This window comes from Nannobrachium achirus (assembly GCF_963921795.1).
Source record: "Nannobrachium achirus genome assembly, chromosome: 2".
Lineage (NCBI taxonomy): Eukaryota > Metazoa > Chordata > Actinopteri > Myctophiformes > Myctophidae > Nannobrachium > Nannobrachium achirus.
Window position 1 is genome coordinate 53,968,229 of NC_137811.1, and position 22,792 is coordinate 53,991,020.

Here is a 22,792-nt window from a genome sequence, read left to right on the forward strand (position 1 = left end):
TTTACTTCTACTCCATTGCACCTCAGAGGCAAATATTGTACTTTTACTCCACTACAATTATTTGAAAACGTTTAGTTACTAGTTACTTTGTATTTGATTATTATTACAAAACAGAAATTAACACCTTTGGCCCTACAGTATATACTGTATATATAGGCTGTTTGAAAATAATCGATCTACAAGCTCACAATGTGTTGCGATGCAATGCGAGCTTGTAGACCTGCTATTTTCAAAAGATTTTTATGCATTTTATACATTTGAAAACCTGTTAAACTGACACCAATACTTTTGCACTTTTACTCAATTAAATGAATAATTCCAGACATATACTTAACAGAGTACTTAACTACTACATTGTAGTAGTCTATCGATACTTTACTTTTACCTAAGTAGCGTAGTACTGTTTCCAACACTCCTCTCATGTTCTATAGTTCCTCTTATTGTATGTTCCTCTCCTCTCATGTTCTACAGTTCCTCTTATTGTATGTTCCTCTCCTCTCCTCCACTGCCTGCCTTCCTTAATCCAATCAGAGACTTTACAGCACAGCTCAATATTACCTCACATGGAGTCTCAATGGACATGAAAGATTGCATTTGACAAAAAGAAACTCTACTCTGACCTTTTGCATTGTGATAATGTACATTGCAGGTTTATATATAGCATAGTCGACAAAATAAGGTCTTTGCCAACACTTTGAAAGGCATCAAGGTTAAAGTTATAGGGATGCACCCATGTGGAATCTCTGGGCCGATACCGATGTTTGAAATAACTATTTGAACCGATAGCCGATTTGCTTTATTTGTTTAGAAAAGGAATTCTGCCGTGCCTCATCCAAGTGAAGGCAGGTCCGGTATGTCACAGGCAGCCAACATAGCATCAAAATGTATGCATGACACTCTCTCAGAGTGTAAAAAAAGATGGTAAATGACACTGACCTCGTCAAACCCTGCATATCCATACATGGAGATGACTGGATCATCACTTAGATCTCCATACATGGAGCTGACCTCTACATCTGATTCCCAGATGATTCCCTGTTAGGCCAACCACACTAATAGAATCTCTTTTATGCCCATCAATATTAAGCCCATATCTGGGAATGCCCATACAATAGAATCCCTTTTATGCCCATAAACGCTTGCCCCGTTAGGGTAAGGGTTAGGTTTAGGGTGGGGTTAAGGTTTAGACTTATTCACCAGGTTAGCATTCACCTGCGTCAGCAGGTTAGCGTTCACCCGCGACGGGAGATTAGCGTTCACCGGCGATTCAGACTACTGGCCGCTCGAAACAATGGCACATCGAAACATCACTACGCGTCCATTACAGACAAGACAAAGTACAAAACGATGCTTAATTAGTTAATGTATGTTTTGTAATAATAATATAAATCTACAAAATAACTTTTTACTAACGTTTTTAAATAAACATAGTGGAGTAAAAAGTACATTTGCTTCTTGAGATGTAGTGGAGTAGAGGCATAACGTATCGAAAAACAGAAACACTCAAAGTAAAAAGAAATAAAGTAGGCTACCTAAAAATTTTACTTAAAGGAGCTATAGTCAACTTTTTCATTGTAGGGCCGACACTTTGTTTACATCTTAGTCTATAGACTAGAATGTAAACAAAGTGTCGGTCTGACAATGGCCAAAATTATTATTTTATCATTATTTTACGCTTTTTGTGGTCATTTTTGAATAGAAACATATATATGAAGCTTATTTTTTTATAAAATATTTTCGAAACATAATTTTTTATTTTAGCATCCGTTTTTCAAGGAAAAGTTGACTATAGCTCCTTTAAGTACAGTACTCAGTAATGTTACTTAGTTACTAATTGAAAGAGACAAGTGTAAATGGCGGTGTTCTGTGAAGCCATCAGATAACAATCCAAGCAGAGAGCCAGCCTACTTCTACATCACGCCAACCCTCTCTCCTCTCCTAACCAAAACACATTGTTACTCTAATTAGCGTGATGATTGGCGTGCATTCTGCCTTTATGGAGTCAAAGACCCCCCCCCCCCCTCTCTCTCTCTCTTTCTCCCTCTCTGTCTCTCTCCCCCCTGGGGGGGTAGTGGTGGTGGTGGGGGATGGGACACTCTCCTCTGGAAGGGCTCATGACTAGAATCTGCTCTTTGCATGGTAAAGGCAAGTAAGCACGGGTGAGTGAGTGAGTGAGTGAGTGAGTGAGTGAGTGAGTGAGTGAGTGAGTGAGTGAGTGAGTGAGTGAGACAGCAAATGAATGAGAGAGAGAAAGAGAGAGAGAGAGAGAGGAGAGAGAGAGAGATAGCCTTTGCACATGCATGCCTCGCCTCATTTCACAACCATAGGTTTCTGTGTATTCTGTGCATAGGAGGTACTATACAGTACCATGGACAGCGTACATTGTGCAAGTGCGCGCATGTGCCTGTGGGAGAGCCACCCTCTCAATTAACCCGGAAACATACCGAAACTGAGGATTTCTACTGTGTAGATTGGGGGGGGGGGTTCCCAGAGATAAAACAGTTTGATGAAATGGGTGTCTTTGATGAAAGGGTTGAGAGAATCATTGCTGTAGCCTCCAGGGACCTAGCTCCAGTGTGTTGACCCCAGCTGGTGCTACGGAGCTCCCTAGCCCCCCGGTCACATAAATGACCATGACAGGGGGGGGGGGGGGGCAGGTAATGGAATGTAATCAATGAGCAGAGCTGAAGCTGTGACACGATGAAGCTGATTCTAAACAGCTCTGATGCTTTTCATGTTGTTCACTGTCCCGTAACCCAGCGTGCTTCTCCAAAGTGGCGTCCAGAGACTCTCAGGGCTTCTTGAGGGGTTTCTAAAACATAATCCACTCTTATACGTCTGTATACAGTGGTGTAAAAAGTACTACATTTTTACTACTTAAGTAAAAGTATCAATACTGCAATATAGAAATACTCTGTAAGGGTGCCCTCAGACGAAAATACCTATGAGAGTGGAATCCGCGTTCCGCCAATGCATTTCAATGAGAGTGAAGCGGTTTCATGCCAGCAGAGGATTTCTGCAAAAAACGCTCCCTTCTCATTGAAATGCATTGGAGGAACGCGGATTCCACTCTCATAGGTATTTTGGTCTGAGGGCACCCTTAGGCTGCAGCCACACCAAAATACCTAGAGTGGAATCCGCCAATGCATTTAACTGAGAATGGAGCGTTTTTTTGCAGAAATCCTCTACTGGCAAAAAAACGCTCCATTCTCATTGAAATGCATTGGCGGATTCCACTCTAGGTATTTTGGTGTGTGGGCACCCTTACAGGTAAAAGTCCGGAATTCAAAATGTACTTGAGTAAAAGTATGAAAGTGTTGGCATCGAAATGTAATTAAAGTACCAAAAGTTTGAAAATAGCCGATCTACAAGCTCACAACGTGTCGCGATGCGACACATTGTGAGCTTGTAGTTCTGCTATTCTCAAATATCCTAGGTATAAAATAGGGCTAAAGTGGGTTAATGTGTGTTTTATAATATTATAATTTACACCTGCAAAGTAACTAACTGAAGTTAACTGAAGTTGTTAAATAAATGTAGTGGAGTAGAAATATTTGAATCCGAGACGTAGTGGAGTAGAAGTAAAAGTATTGGAAATGGGAAATACTCAAGTAAAGTACAAATGCCTCAAAAGTGTACTTAAGTACAGTACTTAAGTAAATGTAGTTAGTTACTTTACACCACTGTCTGTATAACTGTGTGACAGACAGCATTAACATCTGCTATTTTTGAAAAAATCTTGAAAGTGTTTTAAGATAAATCTTCTCTTCTGGGTGTTCCTGGCCCAAAACATTTTCAAAAAGGGGTCCGCAGTCAAATATATATCAAGGTGGGGGTCATAGCACACAACGACATAAGACTAAAACAATACATGAAGTCTAGGGATGTCCGATATTATTAAAGACCCCAGTATGACAGAACCATCATAACAGCGAGGCAGTTTGTTTAGTGCAGCAAAGGGACAAAACTCCTACTAAAAGAACCATTTCAAAGTTCTGCATCTTACGTCCAAATGGCATGATGTCTTTATTGTTCATAACAGAACGTGTGGGTGTGGGAAGTCTGCTATTATCATCATGCCAACGTTAATATATCCAAAGTTCCAAACATACAGAACAGGCATACTGATGACTGACACACACACGCACGCACACGCACACACACACACACACACACACACACACACACACACACACACACGCTAAACACTTCACTCCCTGCTTCAGAATAGCTGTCTAAGAAGTAATGTACCGGTAGTCAAGTCCTACCTGAGAATTCACTTGACAAGGTGCTGCCCAGTGTATAGAGAAACCTGTCCAGTGGAAATCGGTTTCACCGCAAAAACATTGTGACTCATCTGCATTAACCACCAAAAAACACTGTATACACATACTGTACTGTATACGGTTGCTGTCGGGCAAAAATCTCGTATCTCGATTTTCAATTATTTTAGTGAATATACTGCGTCATACAAGAGTGCCCCACAAACATGATGAAAATAGCAGGTCTACAAGTTCACAACGGGCGACCCGTTGCGATCGCGTAGATCGGCTATTTTCAAATGTAAAAAAAAAAACTATTAAAACAAAACAACAAAAAAGGAACGGCTTTGGATATACAAGGTTTACACCCGACAGCACGGATCCGGACAGGCTGGAGGAACAGAGGGCATCCATCCTGCAGTAGGATGCAGGTTTGGGGCCGCCGGCTATAGATGGCAGAGCACTGGACCACGCCTCAGAGCCCTGGAATAGCGGCGGCTCACTGCGAGAGAAATAAGCAACCACATCTATGAAAGAAAGCCCAAAAAGCTAAACCTATATGCATCAGCTATTTGAAAATAGACGGGTTAGGGTTAGGGTTACCGCAAACTCACAATGCCTTGTGACGCGTAGATCTGCTCACCCCACCCCCAAAAGAAAGCTTGGGGGGAAAAAAGCAAAACATTTAGAATTCTTTTGTACATTTTTTTGTACATTTTAACAACACAAATCTGGTATGCGGGTCCCTGGCACAGAATATTTTCAGATGGGGGTTCGTGGACAAACACAATTTGGGGCTCCTTGACATGAAAATGTTTGAGAACCACTGACTGCCCTAGTGGACTCAGAGGAGTGTGGAGAAGGGAGAACCAGAGCCCTGGGCCCTCTCTGGGTGGGTTACCCTTTTCCAAGGCAGCTGATGCCTGCCTATGGGATATGGAGCATCCGTGTGGGTGGGAGAGGGAGGGAGGGAGGGTGGGCTGCAGTATTGCTCACAGGGACCTGCTGATGCATGGAGAGACAAACTGACCGACTGCTCCGGCACATCGTGTTTGTTTGACGGTACCATTAAAATACAGAACTATAGTCTTGGCCTTGGAGAGAAGAAAGGGATACCCTTTTCCAATTGTGGGCTGCAAGTGTGTGTGTGTGTGTGGATGCGCGTGTGCGTGCGTACGAATGTGTGTGGTTATTAATATTTGCTCGGAATAGGATAGCAGTGGGTGCCAGTACAGATACAGTACAGGTCTGTGCTTTTGTGTGGCAACTATTTAGTGGATATGGTGTTGTAAATAGATGACCAATTTGACAAAATGCTGAGACACACACACACACACACACACACGCGCACACGCACACGCACACACACACGCACAAACGCACACACACACACACACACACACACACACACACACACAAAAGCATGGTAAGTAGGAGCGGGGCTAAAGAGTAGCTAATTACATGCGAGTCAGCAGCGGTGGATTTCCGTGCTCGCTCACTGTCTCTCTCTCTCTCTGTAGCATCTCCAATGAGATGACAGCAAGTTGGCAAGGCCTGCAGCTGGAGGCTTCTCTCTCTCTCTCTCTCGCTCCCTCCATCCTCCCAGGATTCCCTCTAGATTACACACTCCTCCATACGACGTGCAAAAAGCGCCGTCCAAAGCCATTGTGGGGATTGGGAAATGACTGTGACAATGGAGATGCAAAAGTACTCATATTTGGTTTACTTAAAGCCGTAATGGTATGTCACTTTTTTTGCGTGAATAAAATGTAATGTTGTCCAATATGTCGTTGTTTTTGTCGAGCGGAAACCTCGTATCTCCAAGTTTCAAATGTGTACGTTCTTTAGTAAAGTACAGCCCTGCTTCATCATACAAGGCGGTCGCACATAAGTAGTGAAAACAGCAGATCTACAAGCACACAATTTGTGTGCTTGTAGATCGGCTGTTTTCACTTGTTTAGGTCATTTTTAAAATGATGAATGCAAAATGAACGGTTTTGGACATACAGGGTTTTCATCCGACAGAGACGATGTATAGAGAGTGTGTTAATACAATATAACTTATAGATGCATTTGGGGTGGTTGTACTTAGTCTCCCTGCTCTTCTATTGAGACATTTAGATCCTGTGTCTGGTTTGACAAGACTTGTTGACATAAGTGGTACTAACTGCATGCCTGCAGGTCGAAATTCAGTTTCTCCCCTGAGCAAGCAGGCAGGTGCTGTTAGCTCAGAGGTAAAACTAAATATCAGCACTTATGAGACCTGGGTTCAAATCCAGAGTGGAACATTAGGATTATAGAGTGTCGCTTAACCCATTTAGGCCTAGAATTATTGACTGCTTTAGCCAGTGAAAAATAGCAGATATACAAGCTCACAGCGCGGCACCGAGTGCCGCGCTGCGAGCTTGTAGATCTGCTATTTTTGAAAAAGTCATGAAAATGTGTGCAAATCTTTGAATATATGTATTTTCAAAGCGAACGGTTGTAACTCAAATGTTGCTTCTGGGTGGTCCCTGGAACTAAATATTTTGAGATGCGGGTCCGTGGCCAAATAAATATCATTTTGGGGGTCCTTCACATGAAAAGGTTTGAGAACCACTGACACAGTAGTCTCTCAAGAACAGACTAACTGAGCTCCAGTTAAGTGAAAAGGACCTTTTCTTTGACGATGGCTGGCCAGATTGCTGACATAGAAACATAGGTTTTTTCCAAAAATCTTAGAAGGATTCAAAAGACACTTATAGAATCGGGTCAAAATTCTAATGTTCACGACTTTTCAAAAATAGCAGATCTACGAGCTCGCAGCGCGGCACTCGGTGCCGCGCTGTGAGCTTGTATATCTGCTATTTTTCAATAGTTAAAGCATAAAATAATGATACACAAAATGTGTACCCGTTCTAAATGGTTTAAGTAAAAGTAGCTATACCACAATATAAAAAAGGGACCTGAGTAAAAGTACAAAAGGGATGTCATGAAAATACACTTACAAAACAAGTAAGTCACACGTTCTGTAAGGCACGTTGTGAGCTTGTAGATCAGCTAATAGTCAAATCTAAATCAAAGCAAAGTAACTAAAGCTGTCAAATCATTGTAAAATGTTTTGACTGTGGGTTGTAGCCTTAAGTATCAAAACATGGGAGATCAATCATCAAGTAAAAGTAAAAGTGCCTCAAAATTGTTCTTAGGCACAGTACTTGAGTAAATGTATTTAGTTACTTTCCACCAATATGAGAAGGATGTTGCACTGTTTGTTTCCAGCACTGCTGGGGATGCCATGCCATGAAAACAGCCACTGACAAGTTAATCCACTGCAGTTGTACCTTTGCCAAGGCCCAGCCATATTAAGGCTGCTTAAGGATATGTTATGCTTGTGTGATTCATACTGTAGGTATAAGGAAACTAGGGATTTACGCTTTGGAATCTGATGACGCATGATGAGTCACTCTGCAAATATTGGCAGAATTATCTTAAATAAAATTAACCCATGTGCTCTTATTCTTTAGTCTTGTCTAGAACTTTTTTCTTTTTTTCAAGGATCCCCTCATAACTCTGAGTGTTTGGTTCCATTTGTACACTGTCATGGCCTTTTCACATACTGTATAAACCCTTTTAAACTAACCGAACTGAGTCCTCTTCAAGAGGACCATGGAGTGGACCAACAGAAAAGGTTCTGAGTTCTTTCTTTGCGTTCACATTGTCAGTTCATTTGAAAGAGGACTCAGTTCTCTTTCTGGTGAACTTCAGCTCTGTTGGGGCCTCAGTCCTCTTTAATTTCACGGGAGTTAATTTTTAGGCTTGGCACAGAATACTATGGCATAGGGTGAACGTTTCGCTACTCAGACCACCTTTCGAGGTAGTCTGAGTATGGTTCTTTTCGCATGTTCACATGTCATGGTCTGAGTCCAGTCCACTGCAGGGGCTGAAAGCGTCCTAGTGTGAAAATGTATACAGCAAGGCGTTCACTACACCCTTTGCCATAGTATTTTAGCCCTAGGTTTGCCATAGACGATCGCATGCTGTGCTAACGCTAAAAATGAACTCTAGTGTGAACAAAAAAATCAAGGAGAGCTGAAGTTGACCAGAAAGATTCCTTTCTTGGGGGGTCCAGGGGGTCCAGGGGGGTCCAGGGGGTCCCCAGCTAAATGAGTTAATATAGCATAAATATCAGTTTAACCACTTTAAACCCACAGTATATATACAGTACACAGTCTATTTGAAAATAGTTGAACATTTTTTGAAATTTTTAACAACCCAAATCTTATCAGACAGCCAAATAATATCAATTTGGGGGTCCTTGAAAAGGTTTGAGATCCATCGGCCAAAAGATTCTCGAAGCTCCGGTCCGTCATTGAGGCAGGTCCTTTAAGCAAGGAACAGCTGCTTCATCTGCCAATGCTTCATTCATGATGACCGCCATGGCTTTTGACATCACATAGTCTTTCAGCCAGCCTGCCAGTGACTAAAAGCTGACACATCATAAGAGAATAAGAAATACGAAAACGCTCATCCATTGGGGGTAACAGAAGACAGACAAGATGCAGAGAGAGAGAGAGAGAGAGAGAGAGAGAGAGAGAGAGAGAGAGAGAGAGGGGGTGGTGGTGGCAGTGTTGATTTTGTCGACTAAAACTCAGACAAAAAATGTTGACTGCTTTTCTTTCACTGACGAAAACTAAATCAAAACAAAATCAAAACTAAGCTGTGATGACTAAAACTAAGGCTAAATATATTGACAATTTCGTCAACGAAATAAGAACTAGACTAAAACGTTAGGGAGGGACTAGTGGAGAAGAGAGTCATTTTATGTTTGGTTGCTCTCAGGTGTTGTGTGCTGAAAATAGCAGATCTACAAGCTCACACGCTGTGAGCTTGTAGATCTGCTATTTTCAGCACACAACCAAGTGTAAAATCTGTCATTACATGCCATCAAGGCCTGCCAAAATGCATTTCAGTTGACTAAATCAACTGTAGCTTTGGTCGCCTAAAATCTTATGATATTTAGTGGACTAAAATTAGACTAAAACTAAAACCTTTCGGGTGACTAAATTATGACTAAAACGAAAATTACATTTTATTCAAAAGACTATGACTAAAACTAAATTACATTTTATTCAAAAGACTATGACTAAAACTAAATCAACATTTGCTGTCAAAAACTACACTGGGTGGTGGTGGTGGGAACAGGGCAGAGGGCAGGCGTGGATGATTCACGTAGCGCACACGCCATGGCAGCTGAGGTGGCTGTTATCTTGGAGATCCATGAGTCATGTTTACCGTCGCACTGGGTAGGGGATTGCACAACTTCCCTCTCCATTACAAAATGATGCCCTTTGTGCTAATGTTTACTTGATGGTGGAAAAAACAACCGCTCCTAATGCCTCTAAAAAGCTCCCAGTGAAGCCTAATTTACCTCGTAGCACGACCAGTGCCCCATGCATGCACGTGAGGAAAAGAACTGATTTCCAACCACACAAGTGCCACTTGTGGTTGTTTATTTCCATCCGAGCTGTGCCAGTCATGTGCCGTAGTGGAGTGGTTCTCAACCTGTGGTTCAGGACCCCCGCAGGGGGGTCCCCAGATTATTTTGGGGGGTCCCCAGGTGATTAACCTAATGTGCAACAATGTTTTCTCACTCAACAGTAAACAAACCAACATAAAGTTTACGTGTATAGAGGGTATCTGCACATTTAAAGTGACAATTTCTATAATTTTTATCCCACGATTTTGTAACCCATTTTCACCCAGTGCCAATTACCTATGTAATCCTGGGCTCTGCTCTCCCTCTGCTGCGCTTGGGGAGACAACGGACTGACCTCATGCTTCCTTCTATGCATGAGGAGTCCAAGTTGCTTCTTTTCACCTGACAGTGCCACAGTGGAGATTTCCCCGGTTTGGACGTACAGTAGCGTGTGGAAGGAACACGTTATTCCAACCAGTTCCTTTCCCCTCAATCAGGCGCCCGACTGGCCAGGGGGAGGCATTATAGAGACCAGGATTACTGCATGTTTTTGTGAGGGTATCTACCCTAGGAGACACAGGGAAAACATGCAAACTCCAAACAGAAAGGCCCTATCGCCAACCCCACCTTAGGGTGTGGGCGCTGATGATGCGGAGGAACATTTCTTGAAAGGTTTCTGCAAAAATATTTGAATTTGTTTTCACCCCATGAAAATGTGGGATTATTCAGTGAAACTCTTTAGAAAAGATTTTAAAATAATAATACTTAATGACATTACACAAAGATACAGTATGCACTCGCAACACACAAAAATGGATCCACGACCTACAAACGGGTCCTGACCCACTGTTTGGGTCACTGACACAGCCTGTGAGTTGCACAGAAAGACACCAGATGTCCTTCCAGATGTAAAACTTTTTTTGGTGATATGGACAAATGGTATCCAAGCTGTATAACACAACTCATTAAAATAAACATGCTCTGAAAATGCACAGCACGGCACACCCATCTGACCACTCTTAAGCTATAGACTGTAAACTCTTCAACGTTTGTAATACAGGTTTGTGACCAATCCATGTGGGGAAAAGTGTTTGTGCAAAAATGCAGCCTACAATGAAATCAACGAGAAGGGAACCTTTACGGTGACATATGTATTCCTAAATCCAAATCCTACTCTTTCTATCAGACCACTATAGCACTGTTTGGACCACCCGGGGTCCAAAAAGGTCTGTAACATGTGAGAGTGTACAAATGTAACCAAATGAACTTCTACACTCTCTCAAGAGTTCATTTAAAACTGAGGATCTTTTACAGTATATACTGTATATGGAGTTGACAGAGATAACCTGTTGTACACTCTCTACAGTTATTAGACCAGTGAGTGCACTATAACATACACAGCTTGAATTATTTACAACACTAAAGATATTTTTTATTCATTTATTTACCACAAGATGTTCCATAATCTCTGCACGAGGAGACATTGTTGCAACACCAACGTTCTCTCTCACACACACACACACACACACACACACACACACACACACACACACACACACACACACACACACACACACACACACACACACACACACACACACACACAAACACACACGCGGCCAAGCTTAATGGGAAAGTACTGACAACTTGATCAGTTTATTCTCGGCAAACAATGCCGTTGTGCTACGGAGTACCTATAGACCAGTGGTTCTCATCCTTTTCAGGCCGCAACTCCCCAAATAATCATATTTTAACTGGCGACCCCTCCACCCTGACGAGCACTAATAGTTGAGGCATTACATTTTGTATATCACGGTTCTATTGTGAAAATAGCAGATCTACATGCTCACAACGCCTCGCAACGCTATCGGCTATTTTCACAATTTCTGCCTCTAATATTTGACAATTTGGCCAATGTTTAATTTGTCATTTTAGAGGTATTAAAAAGTCCTTAAATTGTCACTTTAGAAATGTGGATATACCCTCCATACACTTAAAAGTTATGCTGGTTTGTTTACTGTTGAGTGAAAAAACAATGTTACACATTAAATTAATCATCTGGGGACCCCCCAAAATAATTTGGGAACCCCCCTGGGGGTCCCCCTGACCCACTGCTGTAGACCAGTGGTTCTCAAAGTGGGGTCTGGGGGGGCAGAATTTCTTTGTTAATACAGCATCAACATTTGTTTTACTTGTAGCTTGTAGAAGTTGTGAGCTTGTAGAATAAGTGAGTTACCGGAGGTTTTAAAAATGGGGGCCGGGGACCCCCAGGGGTCCTTGAGGAGTTACTGGTCTGAGTGTGTGCAAATGATTTGGGCATTTAGCAGACATTTTTATCCAGAGTGATTAGCAAGGTAATCACATACAGACAGTATGTATGACAGATAGTATAGTGCCTCAAGAAACTAGGGTCCCAGATAGACCAAGAAACGTGGATCCTTAAATAGGCCTATGGGTCCATTTGAACGCTGAAGAATTTACAGTGGAGATTGAGGGCCTGGTTGGGTTTGAGAACCACCCCTATAATAGCAACAGTGGTGGAAAAGTACTCACACATGTTACTTAAGTAAAAGTATCAGTACTGCCGTATAGAAATACTCCGCTACAAGTAAAAGTCCGGCATTCAAAATGTACTTGAGTAAAAGTATAAAAGTGCTGGCATCAAAATGTACTTAAAGTACCAAAAGTAAAAATACAAAATGTTTGAAAACAGCAGATCTACAAGCTCACAACGCCTCGCGATGAGACACGTTGTGAGCTTGTAGATCGGCCATTTTCAAATAGCCAAGGTATAAAATAGGGCTAAAGCACTTGAGTAGGCCTACAGTACTTAAAGGTCTCATGTCACGCTCCGAAGATTTACATTATAATACAGTAGGTAAATATACTCAGTTACTTTACACCACTGACTGAATAGAAAGCCGTTCCACCTTAAAAGCCAGTGGACAGGCGCTCTCCATGGTGCTGAACCACTCTGCTTCGAGCGACATCTGTACACACAACCGCGCGCGCGCACACACACACACACACACACACACACACACACACACACACACACACACACACACACACACACACACACACACACACACACACACACACACACACACACACACACACACACACACACACACACACAGCAATGGATACTATATAGCCCATACCGAGCCGTTAACGACGCTGAAATCAATCGCTCTTTATAAGCTATCAACAACACACACACACACACGCACACGCACACGCACACGCACACGCACACGCACACGCACACGCACACGCGCACACGCACGAGACAACATCCGTCCAGCAAGCGATCTCGCCGACGTAGTGTTGTGTAATCCCTCCCCGTGACGTTTCACGTGAAAAGGTTACGCATTTTTGGCATGATATTACGCGAAAATGGCGCCCGTTGCTAACCCAACCCCATGGCTAAACAGAGCGGTTGTGTAAAACCAAACCAACCGACGTACGGCATGATTGGGAACACGTTCATCATCCCATAGCAAGCCCACTGCTGCATGCCATAGATAGCCTACAATACATGCATGATGCTGTGTGCTCTAGTCGGAATATATAAACGCCCAAGAAAGGGATGCCCCTTAAACGAGGTGAAGAAGACACCACAGTCCATACACACATCATCATAGTAGCTTTTTACTGTCGACCAAATCCTCAATCTCACCATTATATCGAATGTAGCCAAACCTATAGGCTGTTCTGCTCTGATCATCAACCAGAACAGCATGTATTATATAGGTTACGTTGTGTTCGTGTTCTTATAGTAGGCTATAGACCATGTCTGCTTTCGACGTTACGGGGCAACAAACATACAACCAGCCGAGCGGACAGCTCTCTCACACTGTGGCAGTTCTATCAATTCCATGGTGATGTTAATGCATCACGTCCACTTTACTACAGGCTTATGATATATAGAAATACACCACGGAAAACCACCAGCACCACAACAGACAGACTGACATCTGCATGTCGGTCGGTCGGTGCTCTCTCCTCTTGCTCTCACGTTACAAAACGTGTCTTTTCCTTATCCTTACTTGAGCATGGACTGTTCCTTCGCCTCCTCCTTCTTCTGTCGGTCCATGACGCCGAGGATGATCTTCCTCTCCTCCTCGGTCAGGTGGCTGAGGTCCGGCATGTCCGACCCGCCTGGACCGGCGGCGGCGGCGGCGGGAGGAGCAGCAGCAGCAGCAGCAGCAGGGCCGCCCCGGGGCCCGAGTGGAGCAGACATCTTTACACACAATTGCTACATGAAAAACAAAAATGAGTTTTTAGGAGAAAAAAAAAGAAAGAAAAAAAAGATCAACGACCGATGAGATGTTAAGGCTGCGTTTCATATTCAGTAGAGCCGCACACACACAGCTGTCAAACATGGAATCACGAGGTTTGGGGCCTCAGTTGGAGAGAGACCGAGAGAGAGAGAGAGAGAGCGAGAGAGAGCTGCGTTAAGGCTACACTGCTAAGGACTCTGACATTATTATCTATTCATATTGAAATAAGAGGGTGAAATATTTGTTCACCAGGCTACAGGTTTCGCCATCGATTTGCAGTCATAAATGCTCCTAAAAGGGGCATGAAGTCAACTGTAACGTCTGTCTCTCTCTCTCTATCTCTCTCTCTCTGCATATAGAGAGGCTTCAAGAACAAGCCGAATCGTTTCATTCACACACAGAACAACCCCCTTTTCCCTGAAAGATGAAATGACTAAACGATGACAAAATGATGCTACAACAATCCACATAATATGAGTCCATCCATATATAACTGTCCAACCGTATAGTAGCCTACCAACCTCCAACTATATATATGGCTATGGATGCACAGCACAGGTTAGGGAATAAGGGAAGAAGAAGAAGAAGAAGAAGAAGAAGAAGAAAAAAAAGCTCTTGCCTTTTATTTTGCAATCATGTTAAATCCTGTCTAACCCGTCGCTTCCATCCTCTGGAAATGGTTTACTCGCATGTTGAGAATATCTATGATCCCCAGTCCAGTCCGTCCAGGATTGTTTTTCTTTCGAGTGTCTGGTGCCCCCCTCTCCCTCTCTCTATTGCTATCCTTCCCCAGGTTGGTTAATTCTTGGAGATGTCTTAAATGCACAAAAATGGATGCAATGAGAGAAAAAAAAATCCCAGATAGGAGAGTAGGCGGAGCTACGAGAAACACGTAGAACAAAGCTTGAAAAGAACGGGGGGGGGGGGGGGGGGGGGGGGGGGGTGAGAGAGAGAGAGAGAGAGAGAGAGAGAGAGAGAGAGAGAGAGAGAGAGAGAGAGGTTGCCGACTCTGTATGTTCATTGACAGTAGGCAGATGAAGCGTTTCGCAAAACACGGACTGGAGTCAGTGGAGACCTCCCTCCCTCCCTCCAGCCCGGATCATCACAGTAGGCCATATACCAGGAAAGCATCATGCATATTTCATGTGTGGAGACCAGGCTGTGATGAGTGAGAGAGGTGAGGTGAGAGGTAAATACAGAAATGAGCGTCAGCAATTGCGTGACTCAGATAAGTTCCAGTCAGACCTCTAATCCATAAGAAAAAAAATCCTATAGGATTTCAAAGAGGGAAAGAAATCCAATTAAAAACAAATATGCTATTGGATTTTTTTTAGGAGTATTATTATTCTATAATTTACCTAATATTTGTTCCAAAATCTTATAGGATTTATCATTATTTATTATCCTAGAAGAATTTATCCAATAGGATTCGTTCCAATTTTGTATAGGATATTTCCCTATTGAATTTTGAATTATAGATTACAATCCTATGACTTCTTGACTAGAGAGCTTTTATTTTACTATAGTCATCAATAATAAGCCCATATCTCATCAATATCTCATCATAGTCATCAATAATAAGCCCATATCTGGGAATGCCCATATATTAAGCCCATATTTGGCAAGGGGCTTATTATTGATGACATCATGGATCTCCATATATGGGCAGGATATCCAGGTGATGATCAGCAGTCTTGACAGACAGTCAACAATTTGATGTCAGAACAGCTAAATAGACATTGAGGTGTCACGGACGGACAGACAGAATGGGCCGGTTTTCATAGTAAAATGCGACCTACAGTCGCAATTATTAATCGAAGTTCCCAGAAGTTCTTGCCAGCTCTTGCATATATAGGCCTGAAAACAGGAAGGACGAGAAACAATGAATTACGAATACTGCGCTATAATCATTCATAAAAGCTTATACAGAAATAAGAATCGCCTAATATCCTTCAGGGGTCTTCGACGTTTTCAGGCCAGGGACCCCCAAACTGATGGGCGGATGATGGAACAGTGTATATTGTATATTTACGTATACAAATGTGTTTTGTATAAACATGCCATGTTATTGTGCATTCAACTATAGCTATTAAAATAATAGGATGATATATATATTCATGCTTTTACTTTAAACATACAACTTGTCTTAGAACCAATGTCAATACTATCAACAATCTGCACAATAATAATAACTAGAAATACTGTTCCTACGAAACAGTGTGGGCTCACTGCTCCCTCATTGGCTAAAGGCCCTGCCTTTGTACTGTCGCTCATTTTTTGGCAGAGAATAAACTTGACCTATAAAGATTTGGTATAACATACCAACATACTGGTCTCGCCTTTCAGCGAGCACACAATAATGTATTAAAATGGACAGAATCATGTCTTATTAAAAAAAATGCCTATTAATGTCACTGCCATGCATAAATATACTATACCTGTTATGTTGAAAACAACACTGAGCTATTAAAATGTTTAGATTTTTAACAAATGTGAATGTGTGCATTTCCTAATGAAGGATAACACCTTCTGCCTCTATTTATCTGTTTGCTACATGGATATTAATTATTATCTAATATTAGGCCTACTGGCTGCCTACAACATCAAATGTTAGGCTACTTATAAGGAAGACTAAAAAAAACACATTGTGACGCTGACAATCACTGTTTCTTCTCCTGTCAAGAATTATATAGGTCTCAAGTTGCATTCAAACATGACATGACATGACATGACAGCTACAGGAGTCCATCAGGAGAAGACAGTTTGAAAAATTGTCTGGGGGAGTTGAGTAGGTTACTGCATCAGCTCGCCTAGGCTAGTCCCTCTGCTGGAGGAAGTAGTTCTGTTTTGTTTATCCTGGGTTTAGCCTTCCCTAACACAGGCTGATTTTGGTTCTCGAGGGGGCGGATTCACTCGCTGAAAACAGCCGGTGGATCCTATTGGTTCACGATCTGTGCCATGGCCCGCCACTTCCTATGGCAGAAATTGCAGCAGGTTACCCCAGGCTTTTATTTTTCTTCCAATCGCCAAAATGAAAGCCTGGGTTTCCGAGGCTACCCTGGGTTTAACAGTAAGAGTACTTATTTGGAATTTGAACATGTCTATAATTGTATGAAGGTTTAGATGATGTCCATGTTTCAACCACTTGATGGTTTAAAGTGTGGTCTGAGGACCCGCACAGTGGTCCTTGAGGTCCTTTCAGGGGGTCCCCAGCAAAATATCAAAGGCTATAGACAATGACAAATCTTTTTTCAAGGTTTAAAACAGTAGTTCACCCCCCAAAAATCTTATTTTCTATCAATCACACACCCCATGAAGCCTTGAATTTTTGGCGATCTTTTAGTTTTTGTCACATTCCTGAGCCAATAATTTGATGACTGAGCCAACGGTCAGTTGGATATAGAGTTCTCAAATTCTGCCCGAACCCGACCGACATTTAGGGTAGGGCCGGGCCTAAAATGTATGCTAATTAGTAGGGCCGGGTAGGGCCTCGGGCTCAATGAAAAAAGAAAATATATTTTTTAATTATTTTATTACTATTACTCTGTGATAGACCCGACCATACCCAACCCGACGTTTTCGGGCCGGGTAGGGCCTAAAATGTACTAGTAGGGCCGGGTAGGGCCTCGGGCCTGCCCAGTTAGGGCCGGGCCTTAATTTTCAGGCCCGTTGAGAACTCTAGTTGGAGACTCAATAGGACTCTTTGAATGTCAATAGGACTCCGCTGGTCACCCCGTTCAAGACTTCATGGGGTGTGTAATTGATCGAAAATAAGAAACCTTTTGGGTGAACTACTCCTTTATTTTTTAAATAAACATTATCGATACAAATATAAGTGTTTTGCCAATTGTTTGGGGCAATTGGGGGCACACTTGCAATATCCTCACAGCCTGCAACAGTGGCTCTGGCCCTACACATCAAGCCTCTGAGAGGCTACAGTGTTGATGGGATTATAATACAACAAGACAAGCCTGGATGGTGAAAGTCTGCAACCATTAAGAGGATCCCTCATTAAGGCTATAAGAACATTAGCACCAGTAAGGCAATCCTAAACACTGCTTCAAGCAGGGTAGATTGCTGTGGTCTCTCAACTGACCAACAGATAATTCGATTTCTTAACTTTTATTTATAAAACCACAAAAATACTTCTCGTCTCGTGAAGCCAGATGATCAAACTGTAGAGCCGCCTACTAATGTCGGGAAAATCTAAATTCTGTGAATCATCTGTCAGGTGGAAACCTTGTATGTCCAAAACTGTTACTTTCTGGTATCAACTGTCCCTTCTAAAGAGAAGAAATACAGTGTTAAAATAAAGAAAGAAAAGGTATCACAGGATCTATACCCAATGTATCATAGTTTTAACATTTTATTTTCCTGTTATGCATTTACTGAACAGCAATAATCGGGTGAAAACCTCATGTATCAAACTGTTAATTTTCAGGGTTCAAATTCAAAAATAGCAAACAAAAAGCAGATCTATAAGACTCAAAACCTTTTGACACTCTAGGATGATTAAGCAAGGCGTCATTTACAAAATAATAATAATAATAATAACTAGAAATACTGTTCCTTCGAAACAGTGTGGGCTCGGTTCCAACCCAACAAATAGGATACTTTAAGGTACTGTAAGGTACAGTACCTTACAGTATTGTACTGTACCTTACTATACTGTACTGCACCTTACTGTACTGTACTGTACTGTACTGTACTGTACTGTACTGTAACTTACTGTACTTTACTGTACTCTACTGTACTGTACTTTACTGTATTCTACTGTAACTTACTGTACTTTACTGTACTCTACTGTACCTTACTGTACTGTACTCTACTGTACCTTACTGTACTGTACTGTACCTTACTGTACTATACTATACTGTACTCTACTGTACTCTACTATACCGTACTGTACCTTACTGTACTGTACTCTACTGTACCTTACTATACTGTACTTTACTGTACTCTACTGTACTTTACTGTACTCCACTGTACCTTACTGTACTTTATTCTACTTTACTGTACTTTATTGTACTTTACTGTACTCTACTGTACCTTACTGTACTGTATTGTACTTTACTGTACCTTACTGTACTGTACTCTACTGTACCTTTCTGTACTGTACCTTTCTGTACCTTACTGTACTTTACTGTACTCTACTGAACCTTACTGTACTTTTACTGTACTCTACTGAACCTTACTGTACTGTACATATTCTATGTGTTCTAGATCTACATTTTTGATTCTGTGTTTGGGAACCAGCAACTGTCAAATGGACTCCAACTGTAGTGGAGTATATTGAGTGCATATACTGTAGGCTAACAATCCCAGATCACATATGTCCTCCACTATGTCTATAACCAAGGCGTTCTTCTATGTGGCCACTCCAGACTGAGGAGTGGAGCATGGCTTTTATTGTGTTTGTGGATCTGACTTGGAAATGCATTGGTTTTGATATCTCCCTGACAACCAACAACAACCACTAATATGGCTGACTGTCCCTGCGGGCTCTAGGATATATGGCTATGGGATTTACATCCCATCGCCCGGACTTGATTCTTGATCACAGCTGTGTAATCAGTAGAGTGGAGAGGGACATTTATTTATAGTTTTAACTATAACTATAGTTTTATACATCACACAGCTTAGACATTTGGATCAAATCAGAGAGCAGACCTGTGTGAACGCAATGATATAGATAGCATATCTGAAGTGTGAACACTGCAGCCACAGCGCCTTAACATAAACATGGGTCTATTATCCTTCTCTCCACTCTGTAAACCCATTGGAAATGCATTGGGTGCTTAAAGTTAAACATTTTTATTTTTTTATATTTATACTACAAAACATTTCAAAACCAAAAATACAAGCACACTTGTCCTCAGTAAGCTGAACACATAAAAATTTGAATGGTGTTGAAAGGTGTAAGCGTTTAAGAGATGAAGCGCGCCAAAATATTGAGGAGATACTGACTAGTATATAAATAAATAATGAAGATAACATACGTGTGCTCGCCTTCCAGGCGAGCCCACAATAAAATAAATTAAAATATGGAGATAGGGCGGCATAGCTCAGGGGTAGAGAAACCGATATTAGAGCAGTTCCCAGTTCGAATCCGGGCTCCCCCTGAGTTAATGAAGGGTCCTTGGGCAAGACTCTGAACCCCTAATTGCTCCCGGTGAGTAGGTTGGTGCCTTGCATGGTTTCCTCCGCCACCGGTGTATGAATGTGTGCGTGAATGGGTGAATGTAATGCACAATCTCTGTAAAGCGCTTTGGATAAAAGCGCTATTTAAAATGCACCATTTTTAGGCCTAAAGGAGGTTTCTGCCTGACAAAAGTGTATGTAAGGCAATACCAAGTCAAAAGATACTCGGGTAAATTGTTAATTCTGTCTTATATTCTTATTTGAATACAAAAACAGAATGTGGCTATATTAATCCAGGCCACATGTAGAACAAAATTATCATCTAATTTGAGTAAAAATCATTCTGGAAACCTTGTCTTTTGATATTTGTAGCCTTGGCACAGTAAAACGGATCTTGGCCTTGCGATGAGCAAAGCCCTTTCACAGCGGTGTTTGTGTGGGGCTGAATGTGTGTGGAGTCTGAACATTTCAGGAGTCCTTCAGTTGTGTGTAGTAACCCATTCAGAATGGGTACACATTATGGTGTATCATTATTTTATGCTTTAACTATTGAAAAATAGCAGATATACAAAATCTGCTATTTTTGAAAAGTCGTGAAAATTTGAATTTTGACCCGATTCTATAAGTGTCTTTTGAATCCTTCTAAGGTTTTTTGAAAAACCTATGTTTCTATGTCAGCAATCTGGCCAGCCATCGTCAAAGAAAAGGTCCTTTTCACTTAAATGGACCTCAGTTAGTCTGTTCTTGAGAGTCTACTATGTCAGTGGTTCTCAAACCTTTTCATGTGAAGGACCCCCAAAATGATATTTATTTGCCCAAGGACCCCCATCTCAAAATATTTAGTTCCAGGGACCCCCCAGGAGCAAAATTTGAGTTACAATCGTTCGCTTTAAAAATGCATATATTCAAAGATTTGCACACATTTTCACGCCTTTTTTTCAAAAATAGCAGATCTACAAGTGCCGCGCTGCGAGCTTGTATATCTGCTATTTTTCACTGGTTAATTCTGGTCAATAATTCTAGGCCTAAATAGTATATCAGTGGTTCTCAAAGTGAGATCCGTGGACCCCCAGGGTCCTTGATGGTGTTCCAGGGAGTCGCCGCCGGTTACATTTGTTAATTTAACATCACAATCAGTTGAACCACTTTAAACCAATTTTAGACTTCGGCGATTTGGATAGCAGATCTACAAGCTCAACACGTAGCGATGCGATGTATTGTGAGCTTGTAGATCTGCCATTTCTTGACAAGTTCTCTTCTGAGGGTCCCTGACTCCCTGGCACCAAATCTTTTCAGATGGAGTTCTGATGGAGTTCCCCTACATATCAATTTGGGGGTCCTTGAAAAGAAAACGTTTCAGAATCACTGTGTAGTACATTGGCTTACATAAAAGGATCATATCACTTATCTTAGCTGATAATTACTTAACACACAAACTGCCTAACCCGACTTAAGTCGTGTTAACTAAAATCCAAAGCTGGATGGCGCTGTTCACTGTCACCTTTGAGTCGGGGGCATGTCACCTGATGATGTCACGATGTATCAGCCCGGAAATGCCTTTTTTTTGGGGGGGGGGGGGGGGGGGGGGGGAGACAGACCTTAGTGTCTATGGGGAGAGTGTCTGGGAGCAGACTGCACACAGACAGCTGGATCTTTCACATTCATGCTCGTGGTCGGACAAGGAATATTTTCTGATTCTAAAAGACCAGTGGCCGTCTTTTATATCCTCAGGTGCACGGATGCGCGCAACAGATAATATTCAGCGACGTATTATTATATCGGACAAATAGAAAAATGATTGCAAATACAGAGACAATTTCCCTTTCAGTCTCTGAAAGTGACAATGAATTTGCCATTTGCAATGGTCATGCAAGGAGGGAGCGAGAAAGAAAAGCTTTAACATCAAACTTAATAAGCCACCTGAAGCTCCGACATCCCGAAATATAGCACTCCTCCGCACATCTGTTGTACGGAGGTGTGCGATATTCAGTGTCGTGTTCAGTAAGTCTAATAAATCAGTTCATAACAAAGTAATATTTTATAGAGAAAAACAACCGGGTGCTCACAGGAGATGAAAATGTCTAAAAGGTGTATGGTGCTTCTAGGGTCAGCGGGAATATAGACAGATAAAACAGAAGAAGATATCCCAGAATTCAAAATATGTAGAGGAGAGGGAGGGAGAGCGAGTGCATTTTCTGGCAACTGCCGGCGATGAAGCACCTCTGCAGCACACATTGTCCGGCGATACCTAACCCAACCTTAAAGATGCAGTGGCAGTGTCATTTTGACTTGTAATGACTTAGTTAGTTGCATGTAAAAAAAAAAAAAAGATTTACGCAAATATGCTCCCTAGTAATTTGAATTTGATATTAACCTTTAACGCAAATGCACGTCTTTCCTCCCACCTTACCGGATGTGTCTCTGACGGATGAGGACGCGAGCATGGTGGATGGTTTTGGCCAGACCCAGCTTGAAGAGTGTTCTGGCAGTCTATACAGAACCAAATGGACCCACCAGCCATTCCTTAAACACACACATAATACATATACACAAATAATATAGCTCAGTGCAGTAGGGGGTAGAAACTCAAGTTCTGTAGACTTGAGCCTAAGCCAACGTCAGCAAGGGGCCGGGGGAGAAGACGACAG

General features: G+C 42.0%; 2 protein-coding genes across 8 annotated transcripts in view; both read right to left on the bottom strand.

Moving 5' to 3' along the window:
- Positions 1 to 14,801, bottom strand: part of rims2a (regulating synaptic membrane exocytosis 2a) — a 272,468-nt gene extending 257,667 nt beyond the window's left edge. For all 7 annotated transcript variants that reach the window (XM_080750629.1, XM_080750627.1, XM_080750630.1 and 4 more), the window contains exons 1-2: positions 14,623 to 14,801; positions 13,770 to 13,978 (exon numbers count right to left, since the gene is read on the bottom strand). In XM_080750629.1, the coding sequence (XP_080606755.1) occupies positions 13,770 to 13,963 (194 nt within the window). In that variant the 5' untranslated portion in view covers positions 13,964 to 13,978; positions 14,623 to 14,801. The remainder of the gene's footprint in view (positions 1 to 13,769; positions 13,979 to 14,622) is intronic.
- Positions 1 to 22,792, bottom strand: part of fzd6 (frizzled class receptor 6) — a 129,354-nt gene that overhangs the window by 48,266 nt on the left and 58,296 nt on the right. The window lies entirely within an intron of this gene.